Source organism: Phacochoerus africanus, chromosome 2 (genome assembly GCF_016906955.1).
Source record: "Phacochoerus africanus isolate WHEZ1 chromosome 2, ROS_Pafr_v1, whole genome shotgun sequence".
Taxonomy (NCBI): Eukaryota; Metazoa; Chordata; class Mammalia; order Artiodactyla; family Suidae; genus Phacochoerus; species Phacochoerus africanus.
In genome coordinates this window covers 218,930,235-218,945,911 of record NC_062545.1, presented here as the reverse complement: position 1 = coordinate 218,945,911, position 15,677 = coordinate 218,930,235, and the positions used below count along the sequence as shown (strand labels likewise).

At 36.0% G+C, this 15,677-nt stretch overlaps 1 protein-coding gene across 1 annotated transcript in view; it reads right to left on the bottom strand.

Moving 5' to 3' along the window:
- INSL6 (insulin like 6) overlaps window positions 1–12,237 on the bottom strand; it is a 28,626-nt gene extending 16,389 nt beyond the window's left edge. Inside the window, exon 1 of the mRNA XM_047769544.1 lies at window positions 11,891–12,237. Coding sequence (XP_047625500.1) covers window positions 11,891–12,170 — 280 coding nt within the window. The 5' untranslated portion in view covers window positions 12,171–12,237. The remainder of the gene's footprint in view (window positions 1–11,890) is intronic.
- Window positions 12,238–15,677: the final 3,440 nt, after the last annotated feature.

Sequence of the window (15,677 nt, the reverse complement as noted above, 5' to 3'; positions counted from 1 at the left end):
CAAATTTAGGAGCATAGAAATTATTTCAAGTATCTTCTCTGACCACAATGCCATGAAATGAGAAATCAACCATGGGAAAAGAAATGAAAAAAAACCTACTACATGGAGACTAAACAACATGCTACTAAAAAACCAATGGGTCAATGAGGAAATCAAGAAGGAAATTAAAAAATACCTTGAAATAAATGATAATGAAGACACAACCTCTCAAAATCTAAGGGATGCTGAAAAAGCAGTGCTCAGAGGGAAATTTATAGCAATACAGGCCTTTCTCAAAAAAGAAGAAAGATCCCAAATGGACAACTTAACCCTCCACCTAAATGAATTAGAAAAGGAAGAAAAAAAAGACCTAAAGTCAGCAGAAGGAAGGAAATTATAAAGAGCAAAGAAGAAATCAATAAAATACAGATTCAAAAAACAATAGAGAAAATTAATAAAATTAAGAGCTGGTTCTTTGACAAGGTAAACAAAATTGATAAACCCCTGGCCAGACTCACTAAAAAGAGGAAAGAACGCAAATAAACAAAATTATAAATGAAAAAGGAGAAATCACAATGGATACTGCAGAAATACAAAAAACCTTAAGAGAATACTATGAACAACTATATGCCAGCAAATTTGACAATCTGGAAGAAATGGACAATTTTCTAGAATGTTACAGCCTGCCGAAACTGAATCAAGAAGAAACAGACCAATCACTAGAAATGAAATTGAAGAGGTCATAAAAACATTCCCTAAAAATAAAAGTCCAGGACCAGATGGCTTCATAGGTAAATTCTATCAAACATATAAAGAGGATCTGGTGCCCATCCTCCTTAAACTCTTTCAAAAGGTTGAAGAAGAAGGAGTACTCCCAAAGACCTTCTATGATGCCACCATCACCCTCATTCCAAAACCAGACAAAGATACCACCAAAAAAGAAAACTATCAGCCAATATCTTTGATGAATATAGATGCAAAAATTCTCAACAAAATCTTAGCCAACCGAATCCAACAACATATCAAAAAAATCATACACCATGACCAGGTAGGGTTCATCCCAGGTTCACAAGGATGGTTCAACATACACAAATCAATTGTCATACACCACATTAACAAAAAAAAAGTCAAAAATCATGATCATCTCAATGGACGCAGAAAAAGCATTTGACAAAGTCCAACATCCATTCATGATCAAGACCCTTGCCAAAGTGGGTATAGAGGGAACATTCCTGAATATAATCAAAGCCATTTATGATAAACCCACAGCAAATATAATACTCAATGGAGAAAAACTGAAAGCCTTCTCACTCAAATCTGGAACAAGACAGGGATGTCCACTCTCACCACTGCTATTCCACATAGGTTTGGAAGTCCTAGCCACAGCAGTTAGACAAAAAAAGGAATAAAACTCATACAAATAGGAAGACAAGAGAGAAAACTGCCACTGTATGCAGATGACATGATACTATACATAGAAAAACCCTAAGGACTCAACACAAAAACTACTTGAACTGATTAATAAATTCAGCAAAGTAGAAGGATATAAGATTAACATTCAGAAGTCAGTGGCATTTCTGTATACCAGCAATGAAATATTAGAAAAGGAATACAAAAATACGATACCTTTTAAAATTGCACCTCACAAAATCAAATACCTCGGAATACACCTGACCAAGGAGGGAAAGGACTTAAATACCAAGAACTATAAAACTTTAATCAAAGAAATCAAAGAAGATCTAAAGAAATGGAAAGATATTCCATGTTCCTGGATTGGAAAAATCAATATTGTAAAAATGGCCATACTACCCAAAGCAATCTACAGATTCCATGCAATCCCTATCAAATTACCCATGACATTTTTCACAGAACTAGAACGAACAATCCAGAAATTTATATGGAACCACAAAAGACCCAGAATTGCCAAAGCAATCCTAAGGAACAAAAACCAAGCAGGAAGCATAATGTTCCCAGACTTCAAGAAATACTACAAAGCCACAGTCATCAAAACAGTGTGGTACTGGTATCAAAACAGACAGACAGACCAATGGAACAGAATAGAGAACTCGGAAATAAACCCTGACACACCTATGGTCAATTAATCTTTGACAAGGGAGGCAAGAACATCAAATGGGAAAAAGAAAGTCTATTCAGCAAGCATTGCTGGGAAACCTAGACAGCTGCATGCAAAGCAATGAAATTAGAACACACCCTCACACCATGCACAAACATAAACTCAAAATGGCTGAAAGACTTAAATATAAGACAGGACACCATCAAACTCCTAAAAGAGAACATAGGCAAAACACTCTCTGACATCAACCTCATGAATATTTTCTCAGTTCAGTCTCCCAGAGCAATAGAAATTAGAGCAAAAATAAACCAATGGGACCTCATCAAACTGAAAAGCTTTTGCACAGCAAAAGAAAACAAAAAGACAACTTTCAGAATGGGAGAAAATAGTTTCAAATGATGCAATGGACAAGGGCTTAATCTCTAGAATATATAAGCAACTTATACAACTCAACAGCAAAAAAGCCAATCAATCAATGGAAAAATGGGCAAAAGACCTGAACAATTTCTCCAAGGAAGATATACAAATGGGCCTCAAACACATGAAAAAATGCTCAACATCGCCTATTATAAGAGAAATGCAAATCAAAACTACCATGAGATACTACCTCACACCAGTCAGAACAGCCATCATTAATAAGTCCACAAATAACAAGTGCTGGAGGAGTTGTGGAGAAATGGGAACCCTCCTGCACTGTTGGTGGGAATATAAACTGGTACAGCCACTATGGAGAACAGTTTGGAGATACCTTAGAAATCTATACATAGAACTTCCATATGACCCCACAATCCCACTCTTGGGCATACATCTGGACAAAACTCTACTTAAAAGAGACACACGCACATGCATGTTCATTGCAGCACTATTCACAATAGCCAGGACATGGAAACAACCCAAATGTCTATCGACAGAGGATTGGATTCGGAAGATGTGCTATATATACACAATGGAATACTACTCAGCCATAAAAAAGAATGACATAATGCCATTTGCAGCAACATCGATGGAACTAGAGAATCTCATACTGAGTGAAATGAGTCAGAAAGACAAATACCATATGATATCACTTATAACTGGAATCTAATATCCAGCACAAATGAACATCTCCACAGAAAAGCAAATCATGGACTTGGAGAAGAGACTTGTGGCTGCCTGATGGGAGGGGGAGGGAGTGGGAGGGATCGGGAGCTTGGGCTTATCAGACACAACTTAGAATAGATTTACAAGGAGATCCTGCTGAGTAGCATTGAGAACTATGTCTAGATACTCATATTGCAACAGAACAAAGCATGGGGGGAAAATGTATACATGTAAGAATAACTTGATCCCCATGCTGTACAGCAGGAAAAAATTTAAAAAAATTTTTAAATAGAAAAACAAACAAACAAACAAAACAACAACCCAATTGAAAAATGGGCAGAAGACCTAAAAAGACATTTCTCCACAGAAGACATGCCATTGGCCAGTAGCGACATGAAAAAATGTTCAATATCACTAATTACTAGAGAAATATAAATCAGAACTCCATGAGGTACCACCTCACACCGGTCAGAATGGCTGTCATTAACAAATCAATAAATATGAAAGCTGGAAAGGGTGTGGAGAAAAGGGAACCTCTTACACTGTTGGTGGGAATGTAAACTGGTGCAACCATTATGGAAAATAGCTTTTTCCTCAGAAAACTAAATATAAAAGAAGTACCATATGACCCACTCCTGGGCATATGTCTGAACAAAACTATGACTCAAAAAGATGCATGCACCCCTATGTTCACTGCAGCACTGTTCACAATAGCCAAGACATGGAAGCAACCTAAATGGCCATTGACAGATGAACGGATTAAGAAGATGTGGTACATATGTACAATGGAATATTGCTCAGCCATTTAAAAAAGGACAAAATAATGCCACTTGCAGCAACATGGATGCAACTAGAGATTCTCAGACTAAGTGAAGTAAGAGAATGACAAATACCATATGATATCACTTATATGTGAAATCTAAAATATGGAACAAATGATCCTTTCTACAAAACAAAAACATATCATGGACATGGAGAGCAGACTTGTGGTTTCCAAGGGGGATGGGGGAAGACGTGGGATGGATGGGGAGTTTGGGGTTGGTATGTACGAACTATTACATTTAGAATGGATAAGCAATAGGGTCCTACCATATAGCACAGGGAACTCTGTACAATCTCTTGGGATAGAACATGATGTAATACAGTATGATAAAAAGAATACACACACACACATATATATGACTGGGCCACTCTGCTTTACAGCGGAAATTGATACAACACTGTAAATCAATTACAATGAATATAAACAAGTTCTCCTTTAAAGATAAAACATTCTGTTATCACCACTATTTAACAGCTGTGGTTGTCAATGCTATAAGGGAAAAAAAGAATAGCATAAAGTTTAGAACATAACTGATAAAAGTATCATTTACAAATGATGAAAAAATATATATAAACAAACTATTAAAACTCAAGATAATTATCAGCATAATTACTAAAGATCACATATAAAAATCTATTGCATTTCTTTAACCAACAATCACTAACTAGAAAATACAATTAACAAATATTTACAACAGCAACAAAAATAAAGAATTAGGCATTAACTTAACCAACAATACAGAAAGTATCCACAGAGAAAACTTTAAAATTCTAACAATAAAATACAAAGATATTCCATGTTTTTGGTCAGGATGATTTTTTGTTAAAAAGATTTCAATTCTCTTCAAATTATTCTATATATTCCATAAGTCCCACTTAAAGTTCCAGATGTATTTTGTAAAAAAAATCAGTAAACTCATTCTTAAATATATATGGAAGGATAAAGGTTGAGGTTTAGCTTAGACAATATTAAGGAGGAAAAATAAACATTTGATACTTGTTCTCCCAGATAAATGACATCCTATAGAGTCACAGTAATAAAACAGTGTAGTAATGGCACAGGGTCAAACAAAAAGACCAACAGAATAGGAAGCTCGGACAAACTTAATAAACAATAAAAGTGGCTCTACAATCAATGGGGAAAAAAATGACTGTTCAGTAGATAGTTTTCATGAAACTACTTCCTTATGTAGAGAAAAATAAGACATTAAGATAGTATCCCTAGCCAGAACAGAACTAAAAATGGGCCCCAGAAGAATTAAGGACCTGATGTGAAAAGCAAAGCCATAAAATTAACAGAGGTAAAAGTTTCAAAGGTATAAACAATAAGGCAAAAACACTTATGACCTAATTGTATAAAAATTAAGGCTTTCTGTCAAACAACACCAGTAGACAGATGACAGAATGGGAGAATATATGTATATAATATCTAAAATCAACAACTGGTTACTACTGTATCTAGATTTCAAATAACTCTTATAAATCAACTGGAAGATGACAATTACAACAAAAATGGGCAAAATACATAAACAGGAAACTCTGAGAAAAAAAGGAACCCAAAAGGCTAATATGTATATGAAGAGGTACTCAAATCCAGAGCAAATTAAGACAAAAATGAGATACCATCTCATGCTTATCAAATTGGCAGAAGTTAAAAATTATATAATGCTAATTCTTGGCATGGATACAAGAACATAGGAATCCTCATGCACTGAGTGGTGCAACTATTAATTGGTTCTTCAAAGCAATTCTGCAAAGCCATTCTGCAAAGCAAATCTGACATATCTCAAGCAAATTAAGCATACATATATTTTATAGCACAGAAATACCTGTGTTCACACAGGTCCATTAGGGGGCACATACATACAATGATCACTGAAGTGTTATTTATAGTGGCAGGAAACTGAAGGCTATGTAGGTTAGATGTTTGTCACTGGGAGAAAGAATAAGAAAAAATATGAAGAATTCATACGAATATTATGTAGGAGTTTGAAGCAATGGGCTAAATGTTCATGTAACAACAATAAGATATATATCTTGGAGTTCCCGTTGTGGTGCAGTGGTTGGCGAATCCGACTAGGAACCATGAGGTTGCGGGTTCGATCCCTGGCCTTGCTCAGTGGGTTAACGATCCGGCGTTGCTGTGAGCTGTGGTGTAGGTTGCAGAGGCGGCTCGGATCTTGCATTGCTGTGGCTCTGGTGTAGGCTGGTGGCTACAGCTCCGATTCAACCCCTAGCCTGGGAACCTCCATGTGCCACTGGAGCGGCCCAAGAAATGGCAAAAAAAAAAAAAATATATATATATATATATATATATATATCTTAAATACCACTTAGATATATATTTAAATACATGCATAGAAATAATGCACAATTTACAAAAAAATACAAACAAAATACATAATAAACACAATGGAATGGCTGCCTATGGATAGGGGAAAATGGGCATGAAGAAAGTAGATATGTGAAGACTAATCATCTTCTATCATACTGCAAAGTTTATGTTTATTGTCTGTCTTCACCTATTCTGTAAGCTTCAGGAGGGCAGGGATCTTCACTGCCTCCTGAACGACCAGTTTCACTCTTATTGCCAAGCCCTATGAAGTATACCTAGGATACAATAGGCATGCAAATTTTGTTGAATTAATATGTAGAGAGAGGGAGTTAGCATGGCAAGTTGTAATAATGATATCTAAAAAACAAACAAACAAAAATAAGAACAAATGAATGAAGACCAAGAATAGGGGAATACAACCTATCTAACTGGAATAGCAGTTATGGATTACGATGAAACATTAATGGTTTCACCTGGCATTAAGAGTTAGGAAACAACATACTCAGCCAAAATTTAGAAATATGACATTAGCTTCATGGTGCCACATCCTGGGGTAAGTCTCAGAGACAGGGCCCATATCTTCAGGATTCACTAATAGGAAGCACAATTTCGTTTTTTCTTTTTACAATGGTGCCTATGGAAGTTCCCAGGCAAGAGGTCAAATTGAAGGGGCAGCTGCTGGCCTATGCCACAGCAACATCAGATCAGGGCAGCATCTGTGACCTACTCTGCAGCCTGAGACAATGCCAGATCCCTAACCCACTGTCTGAGGCCAGAAATCAAGCCCTCATCCTCACGGAAACTATATTGGGTTCTTAACCCGCTGAGCCACAATGAGAAGAAGCACAGAATTTCAAATTCAAGTTATGTGTGAGCAGCTCTGAAAAATATCAGTGTACCAAACTATCTTATCCTATGTCTGACTCAAATAGATCAACAGGAGATTAAACTGCTGATAATTGATTTGATTTAAGGCAGAAATACATCCTGCTAATACAAGATAAATAAAAATCAATCAACTTTTCAGCCATGTTCACATGTAAAAGAAATGGCATAATTACATGTTTATGTTGGAATTCTACATTGGAAACATATACTTCTCTACAACTTCTAAATTTGTCACTGGGGATCAATATGACAGATTAAATGTCATCTTTTCTTGTAGATTAATAATTGTTTAAATTTTAATACAAATTCATATTGACAACCTTAATTCATTTTTCATTCTTCCACATATTTTAAAAGAAGTATAGCTTTATTGCCACATGATGTTTCCACTTCAGCAAACTGTCCTTTACATATTTCCCATAGTAACATGGTTAATGAGTATGACAATTCTGAAATATTATCCTATGTATTTTCATTTCCTACAAATTTCGTTTCATTGAAGATCCCTCCTCATTGAATTAATGACACTTACCCCTCCAGGGGAGTGTGAATAACATCCCAATAAGGGAGTCATTAATCAGCTCTGAATTTTAAAGTTGACTCCTCATTGTTAAGAGTCTCCAGAGCATGCTTTGCTGAGAAAAGGGTTCCAAACTATTTTTTAAATAACAAACTCAAGCTTGGATGTCTGAAGGTAAAATCTGACTATAGTACAGGTTATTGAGAGCACAGTATTTGACATGAGAGAAATGCGCACACAACATGAAGTACAAATGGAAGGTCTTCTCTGCACTTCTGGTAGAAAAGAATAACAAAGAAATAGAGAAGGGAGCTAGAACTTTGTAACTCAAAAAGTGTAATCCAATTAACAGGAACAGCATCACCAGGGAACCTGTAAAAATGTAGACTCTCAGGCTTCAACCTAAGTATACTGAATTAGAATATGTATAATAAGAGTATTCCCCAAGTGATTTATATATGCATTAAGGTGAGAGTATCAAGTGTAAGACTCTGAGGAGAGAAGATTCCTTCATTGTAAAAGCAGGATAAAGTGGGTTTGATGGTGGAAAATGATCAAGATTCAGTCTGATGGTTTCTATTGTTTCTGTCTTTAAAAGTTTTCATTCCCCTTACGTGCAGCTGACATGATACTCTATATAGAAAACCAGAAAGACTCCATATAAAAACCATTAGAACTCATAAACGAATTCAGCCAGATAGAAGGATACAAGATTAACATAGAGAACTCTGTTGCATTTCCTTATACTAACAATGAAATATCAGAAAGTTAAAAAAAAATTCTTTTTACAATTGCATCAAAAAAATACCTAGGAATAAAGCTAACCAATAAAACACTGATTAAAAGGAAACTGAAACTTATCCAAGGAAATGAAAAGATACCCCTTGCTCTTGAATTGGAAGATTTAATATTGTTAAAATGGCATACCTAAAGCAATCCACAGATTTAATGTGATCCCTATTAAATTTCCCATGACATTTTTTACAGAACTAGAACAAATTATCTTAAAATTTATATGGAACCACAAAAGACTCAGAATTGCTAAATCAATCCGGAGGAAAAAGAACAAAACAGTAGGCATAGCCCTCCCAGACTTCAGACAATACCATAAAGCTACCGTAATCAAAACAGTGTTGGAGTTACTGTCGTGGTGCAGTGGTTAATGAATCCGACTAGGAACCATGAGGTTGCGGGTTTGCTCCCTGGCCTTGCTCAGTGGGTTAACGACCCAGCGTTGCCGTGAGCTGTGGTGTAGGTTGCAGACGCGGCTCGGATCCAGCATTGCTGTGGCTCTGGTGTAGGCTGGTGGCTACAGCTCCGATTCGACCCCTAGCCTGGGAACCTCCATATGCCACGGGAGTGGCCCAAGAAATAGCAAAAAAAGACAAAACAAACAAACAAACAAACAACAAAAAAAAAAAAACCAGTGTGGTATTGGCACAAAAAACAGACACATAGATCAATGAGACAGTGTCCAGAAATAAGTCCACACACCTACAGTCAATTAATCTTTGACAAAGGAGGCAAAAATATACAATGGGGGAAAAGACAGTCTCTTCAGCAAGCAGTGTTGGGGAACCTGGACAGCCTCATATAAATCAATGACATTAGAACATTCCCTCACACCATACACAAAAATAAAATCAAAATGGCTTATGTCTTCAACATATGACATAACACTATAAAACTCCTAGAAGAGAACATAGACAAAACATTCTCTTCCATAAATCATAGCAATGTATTCTTAGGCTAATCTACAAAGACAAAAGAAATAAAAGCAAAAATAAATAAGTGGGACCTAATCAAACTGACAAGCTTTTGCACAGCAAAGGATACCGTAAACAAAACAAAAAGACAATCTACTGAATGGGAGAAAATATTTACAAACGATGTGCCTGACAAGGGATTAATTTCCAAAATATACAAAAAGCTCATATAGCTCAATAACAAAAAAACAAACCACCCAACTAAAAATGGGCAGAAGTTCTAAATAGACAGTTCTCCAAAGAAGACATACGATTGGTCAATAGGCACATGAAAACGCATTTGACATCATTATTACAGAAATGCAAATCAAAACTACAATGAGGTATCACCTCACACCAGTCAGAATGACTATCATCAAAAAGTATACAAATAACAAATGCTGGAGAGGGTGTGGAGAAAAGGAAACCTCCTACATTCTGGAGGGAATGTAATTTGGTGCAGCTACTTGGAGAACAATATGGAGGTTCCTCAAAAAACTAAAAATAGAGTTGCCATATGATCCAGCAATTCCACTCTTGGGTGTACACTCAGAGAAAACTGTAATTTGAAAAGACATATGCAACCTAATGTTCATAGCAGCACTACTTACAATACCCAACATAGGGAAGCAACCTAAGTGTCCATCGACAGATGAATGGATAAAAAAGAGGTGGTATAAATATAAAATAGAATATTATTCAGCCAAAATAAGGGATGAGACAATGCCATGTGCAGCAATGTGGATGCAACTAGAGATTATCATACTAAGTGAATTCAAACAGAGAAAGACAAATATCATATGATTATCATTTACATGTGGAATCTAAAAAAATGGTACAAATAAATTATTTACCAAACAAATAGATGCACAGACAGAAAACAAGTTTATGGTTACCAAAGGGGAAAGGGGGGTAGGGATAAATTAGGTGTATGGGATTAACAGATATATATATATACTATATATAAAATAAAGAACAAGGACTTATAGTACAGGGAATTATATTCAATATCTTGTAATAACCTATACTGGAAAAGAATCTGAAGAAGTATGCATATATTTGCTGTACACCTGAAACTAACACATTATAAATCAACTATATTTCAATAAAAAAGTTTTCATTCCCTTAGCAGCAATAACCTTATTTCATTCATTCATTCTAAAAGAGTAAGTGTTTACCAGGATATAGGCAATATTTATAATAACTTTAAATGGAGTATAATCTATAAAAATTTTGAATCACTATCTTGTATACTTGAGACTAATAAAATATTGTAAACCTACTATACCTCAAAAAAAAAGAATATGTGCTTATAATGTGCTAGGCAATGTTTTAGTTTGTTTCAGTCTTAAAACATTAGGGTCTTTGTTTTGGCATGATAGTCTACTCCTTTCCTTAATTTCAGAAATCTCGACATTTGCGAAATTTTTTTCCAAATAAAATCAACTGAATTACTACAGAAGGCAATAACTTCTATGACATGACACTCTGGGCAGTTTATAAAGTGCATCTTCTTTTAAAATGGCAAATGTATTAAGCGTAAAATGTATTAGTCACAAAATGTAAAAATATAGTTGGAAGATAGGGATGGATTGGAAATAAAAATATTTTCCTAAAGACTGCTTAAAATCACTAAGTATAAATTCGATATATAGTAACCACATACCCTGTGCTCAGCTCTCTGCTAGGCATTTCAGATAAAAACATGTATGAGCTATCTCTATAATGTGGTATGGTAAACAGGGCTGGTCTTAAGGGATTGAGACCTTCTGCTAGCACAGACCGTACTTAGAAAGACCTTGCATTTTGTTTAATGCTCTATTACCGCAGTATTGAAATTTTCAGTAATTTTATCTTTCGACTTCTAAGTGAGGTGTTAAGTACACGAACTTTTAAGTAAAGTCTGATAGGACAAAGGACTGTGTGAGCAGAGGCGATATGCAAAAGAAAGGCAAAAAGCTTAAATTTTAGTCATTTTAATGGCCTTTTCCTGCTTTTTGAATAATAGGCCTTGCATTTTCATCTTGCACTGGCCAATTATGCACTTGTGAGGCCAATTATGTAGCAGGTCCTCATGATAGTTAAATAGAAATACGTGTTAGATATTGTGGTAAAATGGAGTGAGTATTTATGAAAGAGTAAGTGATGACTTCACAGGGAAAATTATACATAAATTAAACTTTGAAGGACAAAATGGAGTGTGCCAGGTGACAAGGGCATTCCAGAAAGAGAAAGCTAGGAAAAGCATTCTTATACAAATGTCTAGGCTCACATGTGTACACTTATTTCCTCTAAGTAAAAAAAAAAAAAAAAAAGCGTTATCGAGATTTTGTATATATATTAGGCACAAACTGCATTTCCTGAGGAAGTTCAACGCCTATCTGAGGATATTAGGGAATAAGCAATGCACAAAGATGAAAACACATGCCCTTGGTTTAGATTTTTACCTTGTCTTGAACCTCTTCCCCAGACCGAGAAAGTGGTTTGGGAGCTTTCCAACCGGTCGGGGATGAACGTTTCAACCTGCTCGGCTTGGGAAAGCAGGTGTGTGAGGGGGTTTTCCTCTTCAAACTGGCTCCAGCTAACATTGCCACAGAGTCTTACTATTTCTTTCAGTAAATGCCTGCCGCACAACTTCCTGGCTCTGCTAATGTCGTTCAGCTCACGGGAGAACCGAACCAGAGGAAGCCCAAGCCACAGCACACACAAGCCGAGGAGCCGCGGCATCCCTGAGCCCCCAGTCCAAGTCCCTCGCGCTCCCTAACTGCCTTGTGCCAAGACCGCGCGTGCGCGCCTGGAGACCTTCCGATCTTCGCGTGCGGACCTCGCGAGAACCCCAAGGCTAGGCGCTTGGTACCGCGTAGCCTGTGTTTCCTGCGCTTCCAGGGTCTCACAGAAGGTCACAGGTAGCAGCCTCTTAAGATAATTGCTTCGTTTTTCTTGCCACACTAGGGAGATTAATGAAATATGGGGGCTCATTTAACTGATAAAGCGTCCCCTCTAGTGGAATGCTTTTCCCGGCCTCTTTTGCCTGGTTTTTAATGGAACGTAACTTCCTCAGAGAAAACTTTCATTTTCTTCGTAGTGTTTGTTATGGTAGGTTAGCTCACGTTTATTTGTGCACTTGTCTGATAACTTCTTCCCCTAATCCCCAGGTTTCTTGAAGGCAGGGCCTTCATCTTTTCTTGCTTCCCAGTCTACCTCTGAGCCTGACACATAGTTGGCAAGTATGTTGAAATGTTAACGTGCATTTTAAATTCAGATTCAAAGCTTCCCAAGGAAATTCCTACCAGTTCTGCAGGGAGAAATGGGCCTTAGTCTCAATCTCCAGAACAAAGAGAATACCTGGGGTAGTAATCTGGTTCTTTTAGCTATAGATTATAGAGGAATGTCCATTGCCAAATTATAAGTAGTGTCAACTTTAATAATACCCATTTATTTTATTGGCAAAAGTAAATTTATTCAGGAATAGCCAGAGGAATGCAGTTCAGGATATGTGAACTCTGGCCATATGCACATCCAGAGAACAGGGAAGAGGAACTTGCTTTTATTGGAAAAGGGGGGGAGGGTTTGGGAGGGTGTAATAACCAGAGTCCAGTGAGGAAGCTGGAAGTCCAAAGTGTGGGATCTTTTCCTTGGTTGGGCTGCATAGTTTGTGATTGGCTGGGATAGGTGGGTCGGAGAGGTTTCTTCTCCGTGTTGTATTATCAATAGAGACGCCTACCTTTTGGAGATGTAGGTCTTTGTCTCTTCCTGTACGGAGCATTGCGCTGCAGGGGGTGAGAGGAGCCCTCTTCAGGTTTATCCTGGCTACAATTTTAGTTGAGGTTGTGATGAGGATACGTAGAGGATTTGCCTTCTAAAAATAAGAGCATTTTGCTAAATTAGCAGGGAAGGGGCAGAGAAAGGCCGCGCAATTGGCATAGGTTACTTTGTCGTTAGTAAATGAAATGTTGTTAGTGTTGTCTCTGAACGATGTCCTACTAACCACAAGGGGGCAGTCAGGGGCCATCTCAGGAGTAGTCAACCTCAGGTGCTAAAGCCTCGGAAGTGCCGGCAGCTGTGTCAATGATGTTCTTCCTCATCTTCATAATGCTTTTTTCTCCATCTCCTTTCTGCTTTCTGCCTCTTTGTCTCCATTTTCTGTTCCCCCAGCTTTGCCCTACTTCACAGTGATATCAATGAGTGCTGTTAAATTAACTGAGAATTGCTTTTGTTTTTAAGATTAATGTAATCTGATTAGCACAATTTCATGCCTTCCTTGAAAAACTAATAGAACTATAGTGGCCATGCATCCTAGGCAGAACTTTATATGGGAAACTCTCTGAGAAAGGAACATATTCATTATACTGAGATGAAGATTTTTTTTCTAAAGTAAAAAAACATTCTTTCAAACAATATATCTCAGAAAATTTGTACTCCCATTCTCTGTGTTGTCTGTTCCCTTTGCCAACTTTGTATTTCTCCATACCATTCACTACAGACTGACATACTATATATTTTACTTCTCTGTTTTCTATCTGCATTCTGTCTCCTTCTACCAGAATGTAAGCTCCACACAGGCAGGGATTTTTGTTTATTCTGTTTGCTTTGATGTCATCTTTGCCTTGAAAAGTGCTTGGCATATAGTAAGTTCTCAGTAATAGTTTAATGTAAATATAATTATGGTTAGTAATATTTACAACAAATGATAAATGAAATGTTAATAATGTCAATAATCATATAATATTTGTTGAATGAATGAAGGAATAAATGAATGAACTCCCTGAGAACTAATTGTTCCTTTATACTCTGCTTCATACATATGTCATAATTATTTATTACTGCACTACAGTGAACTTAAAAAAATCACTTAATTATATTCTCTACTAGTTGTAAGCTCATTAAGGACTACTGTTGTTTCATATTTATTATTCAATACCTGGGACAGTATCTGCTAAATAGACCCTTAATAAACATTTATTGAATGAATGAACATATTCTTAAATACCACCAATTATTATCGAGTCAGTGAATTTATTGAATTGAACAAATTATTAGTCAACCGACTTATTTTGAATAAGTTGCTATTATTACTGAATAAATTACTAACTTGTTAGCATCCTGTCCTAGCTACTTTTTTTCCAGAACATTGCCATAAAATTGGAGCTGCCCAATAAACTACATTTGAGTTTTATAAGTGAGAACTTCATGAGTGCAGGAAAAATATGGAATTGTTAGTAATTATATCAGAATATTTGTTTTTCAAGTTATTTTAGCATTTCACATTGATATCTTGATATGGGAACTAGAATTCCCATGGTTTAATCCTTAAAATTTTTAGTTTATAGATATTGTGGGTACAATTAATTATAATAACTGTAATACTTGTTTGATTATAATATAGCTAATAGGTAGTATTTCCTTTACTCAGTTTTTGCTTTCTCTCCAATTTATTGTCTGTCTTCCCTGCTATAATGTTGGTCTTGTTAATAATTAGTGTTTGTTTACACCAAGTCTATATTCTTGAATACATGAGTAGTATGTATTTAAAGAAGTTTTGAAAGAATGATAACAACACATCATTTGTTGAGTGATTACTACATGTCAGGCATTAATGTGATAGTACATGTTTTACCACATTTAATTCTGTATTAATCATATCACATAGTGTTATAATTATCTCCATTTTATAGATGAAGGAGCTCAGACTTAGATTAAGAAACTTACCTAAAATGAGAGGGATAGTAAAGGGAAGAAGCCTGATTTAAGATAGTCTGCTTCTGGAGCCCAAATTCCTAACCTACTTTGTATAACCATAATTTGTCAAAAAAAATTACAAAAAAAAGAATTTAGTTTTGTGTAATGGTACATCGTATCATAATATCAAAACAAATCTTTTGAGACCAAAACCTTAAATTAGAGGAAATAATAATTTGGACAGGAAGAAAAAATTTATACATGTGCATGCACATCAACTAAGGTCATTGCCTCAGAATTTTTTTAAATTTCACTCTATTGGTAGTAAAGACACTTAGAGGCTGGTTTCAACTACAAGACGAGGTAGCCTCTACAAACTTACTGAAATCATATACTCCAGTTTACTTATATGTATCATAAATATAAGAACATGTGGTGTAGGTTGAAGATAGATAATAATACTACCTTCTGATAAAGTTATTAAAGGGTTAAATGAGGTAATTCATTAAAAACACACGAGATAATAAATGCAAAAATACAAAGCCTGACACATAT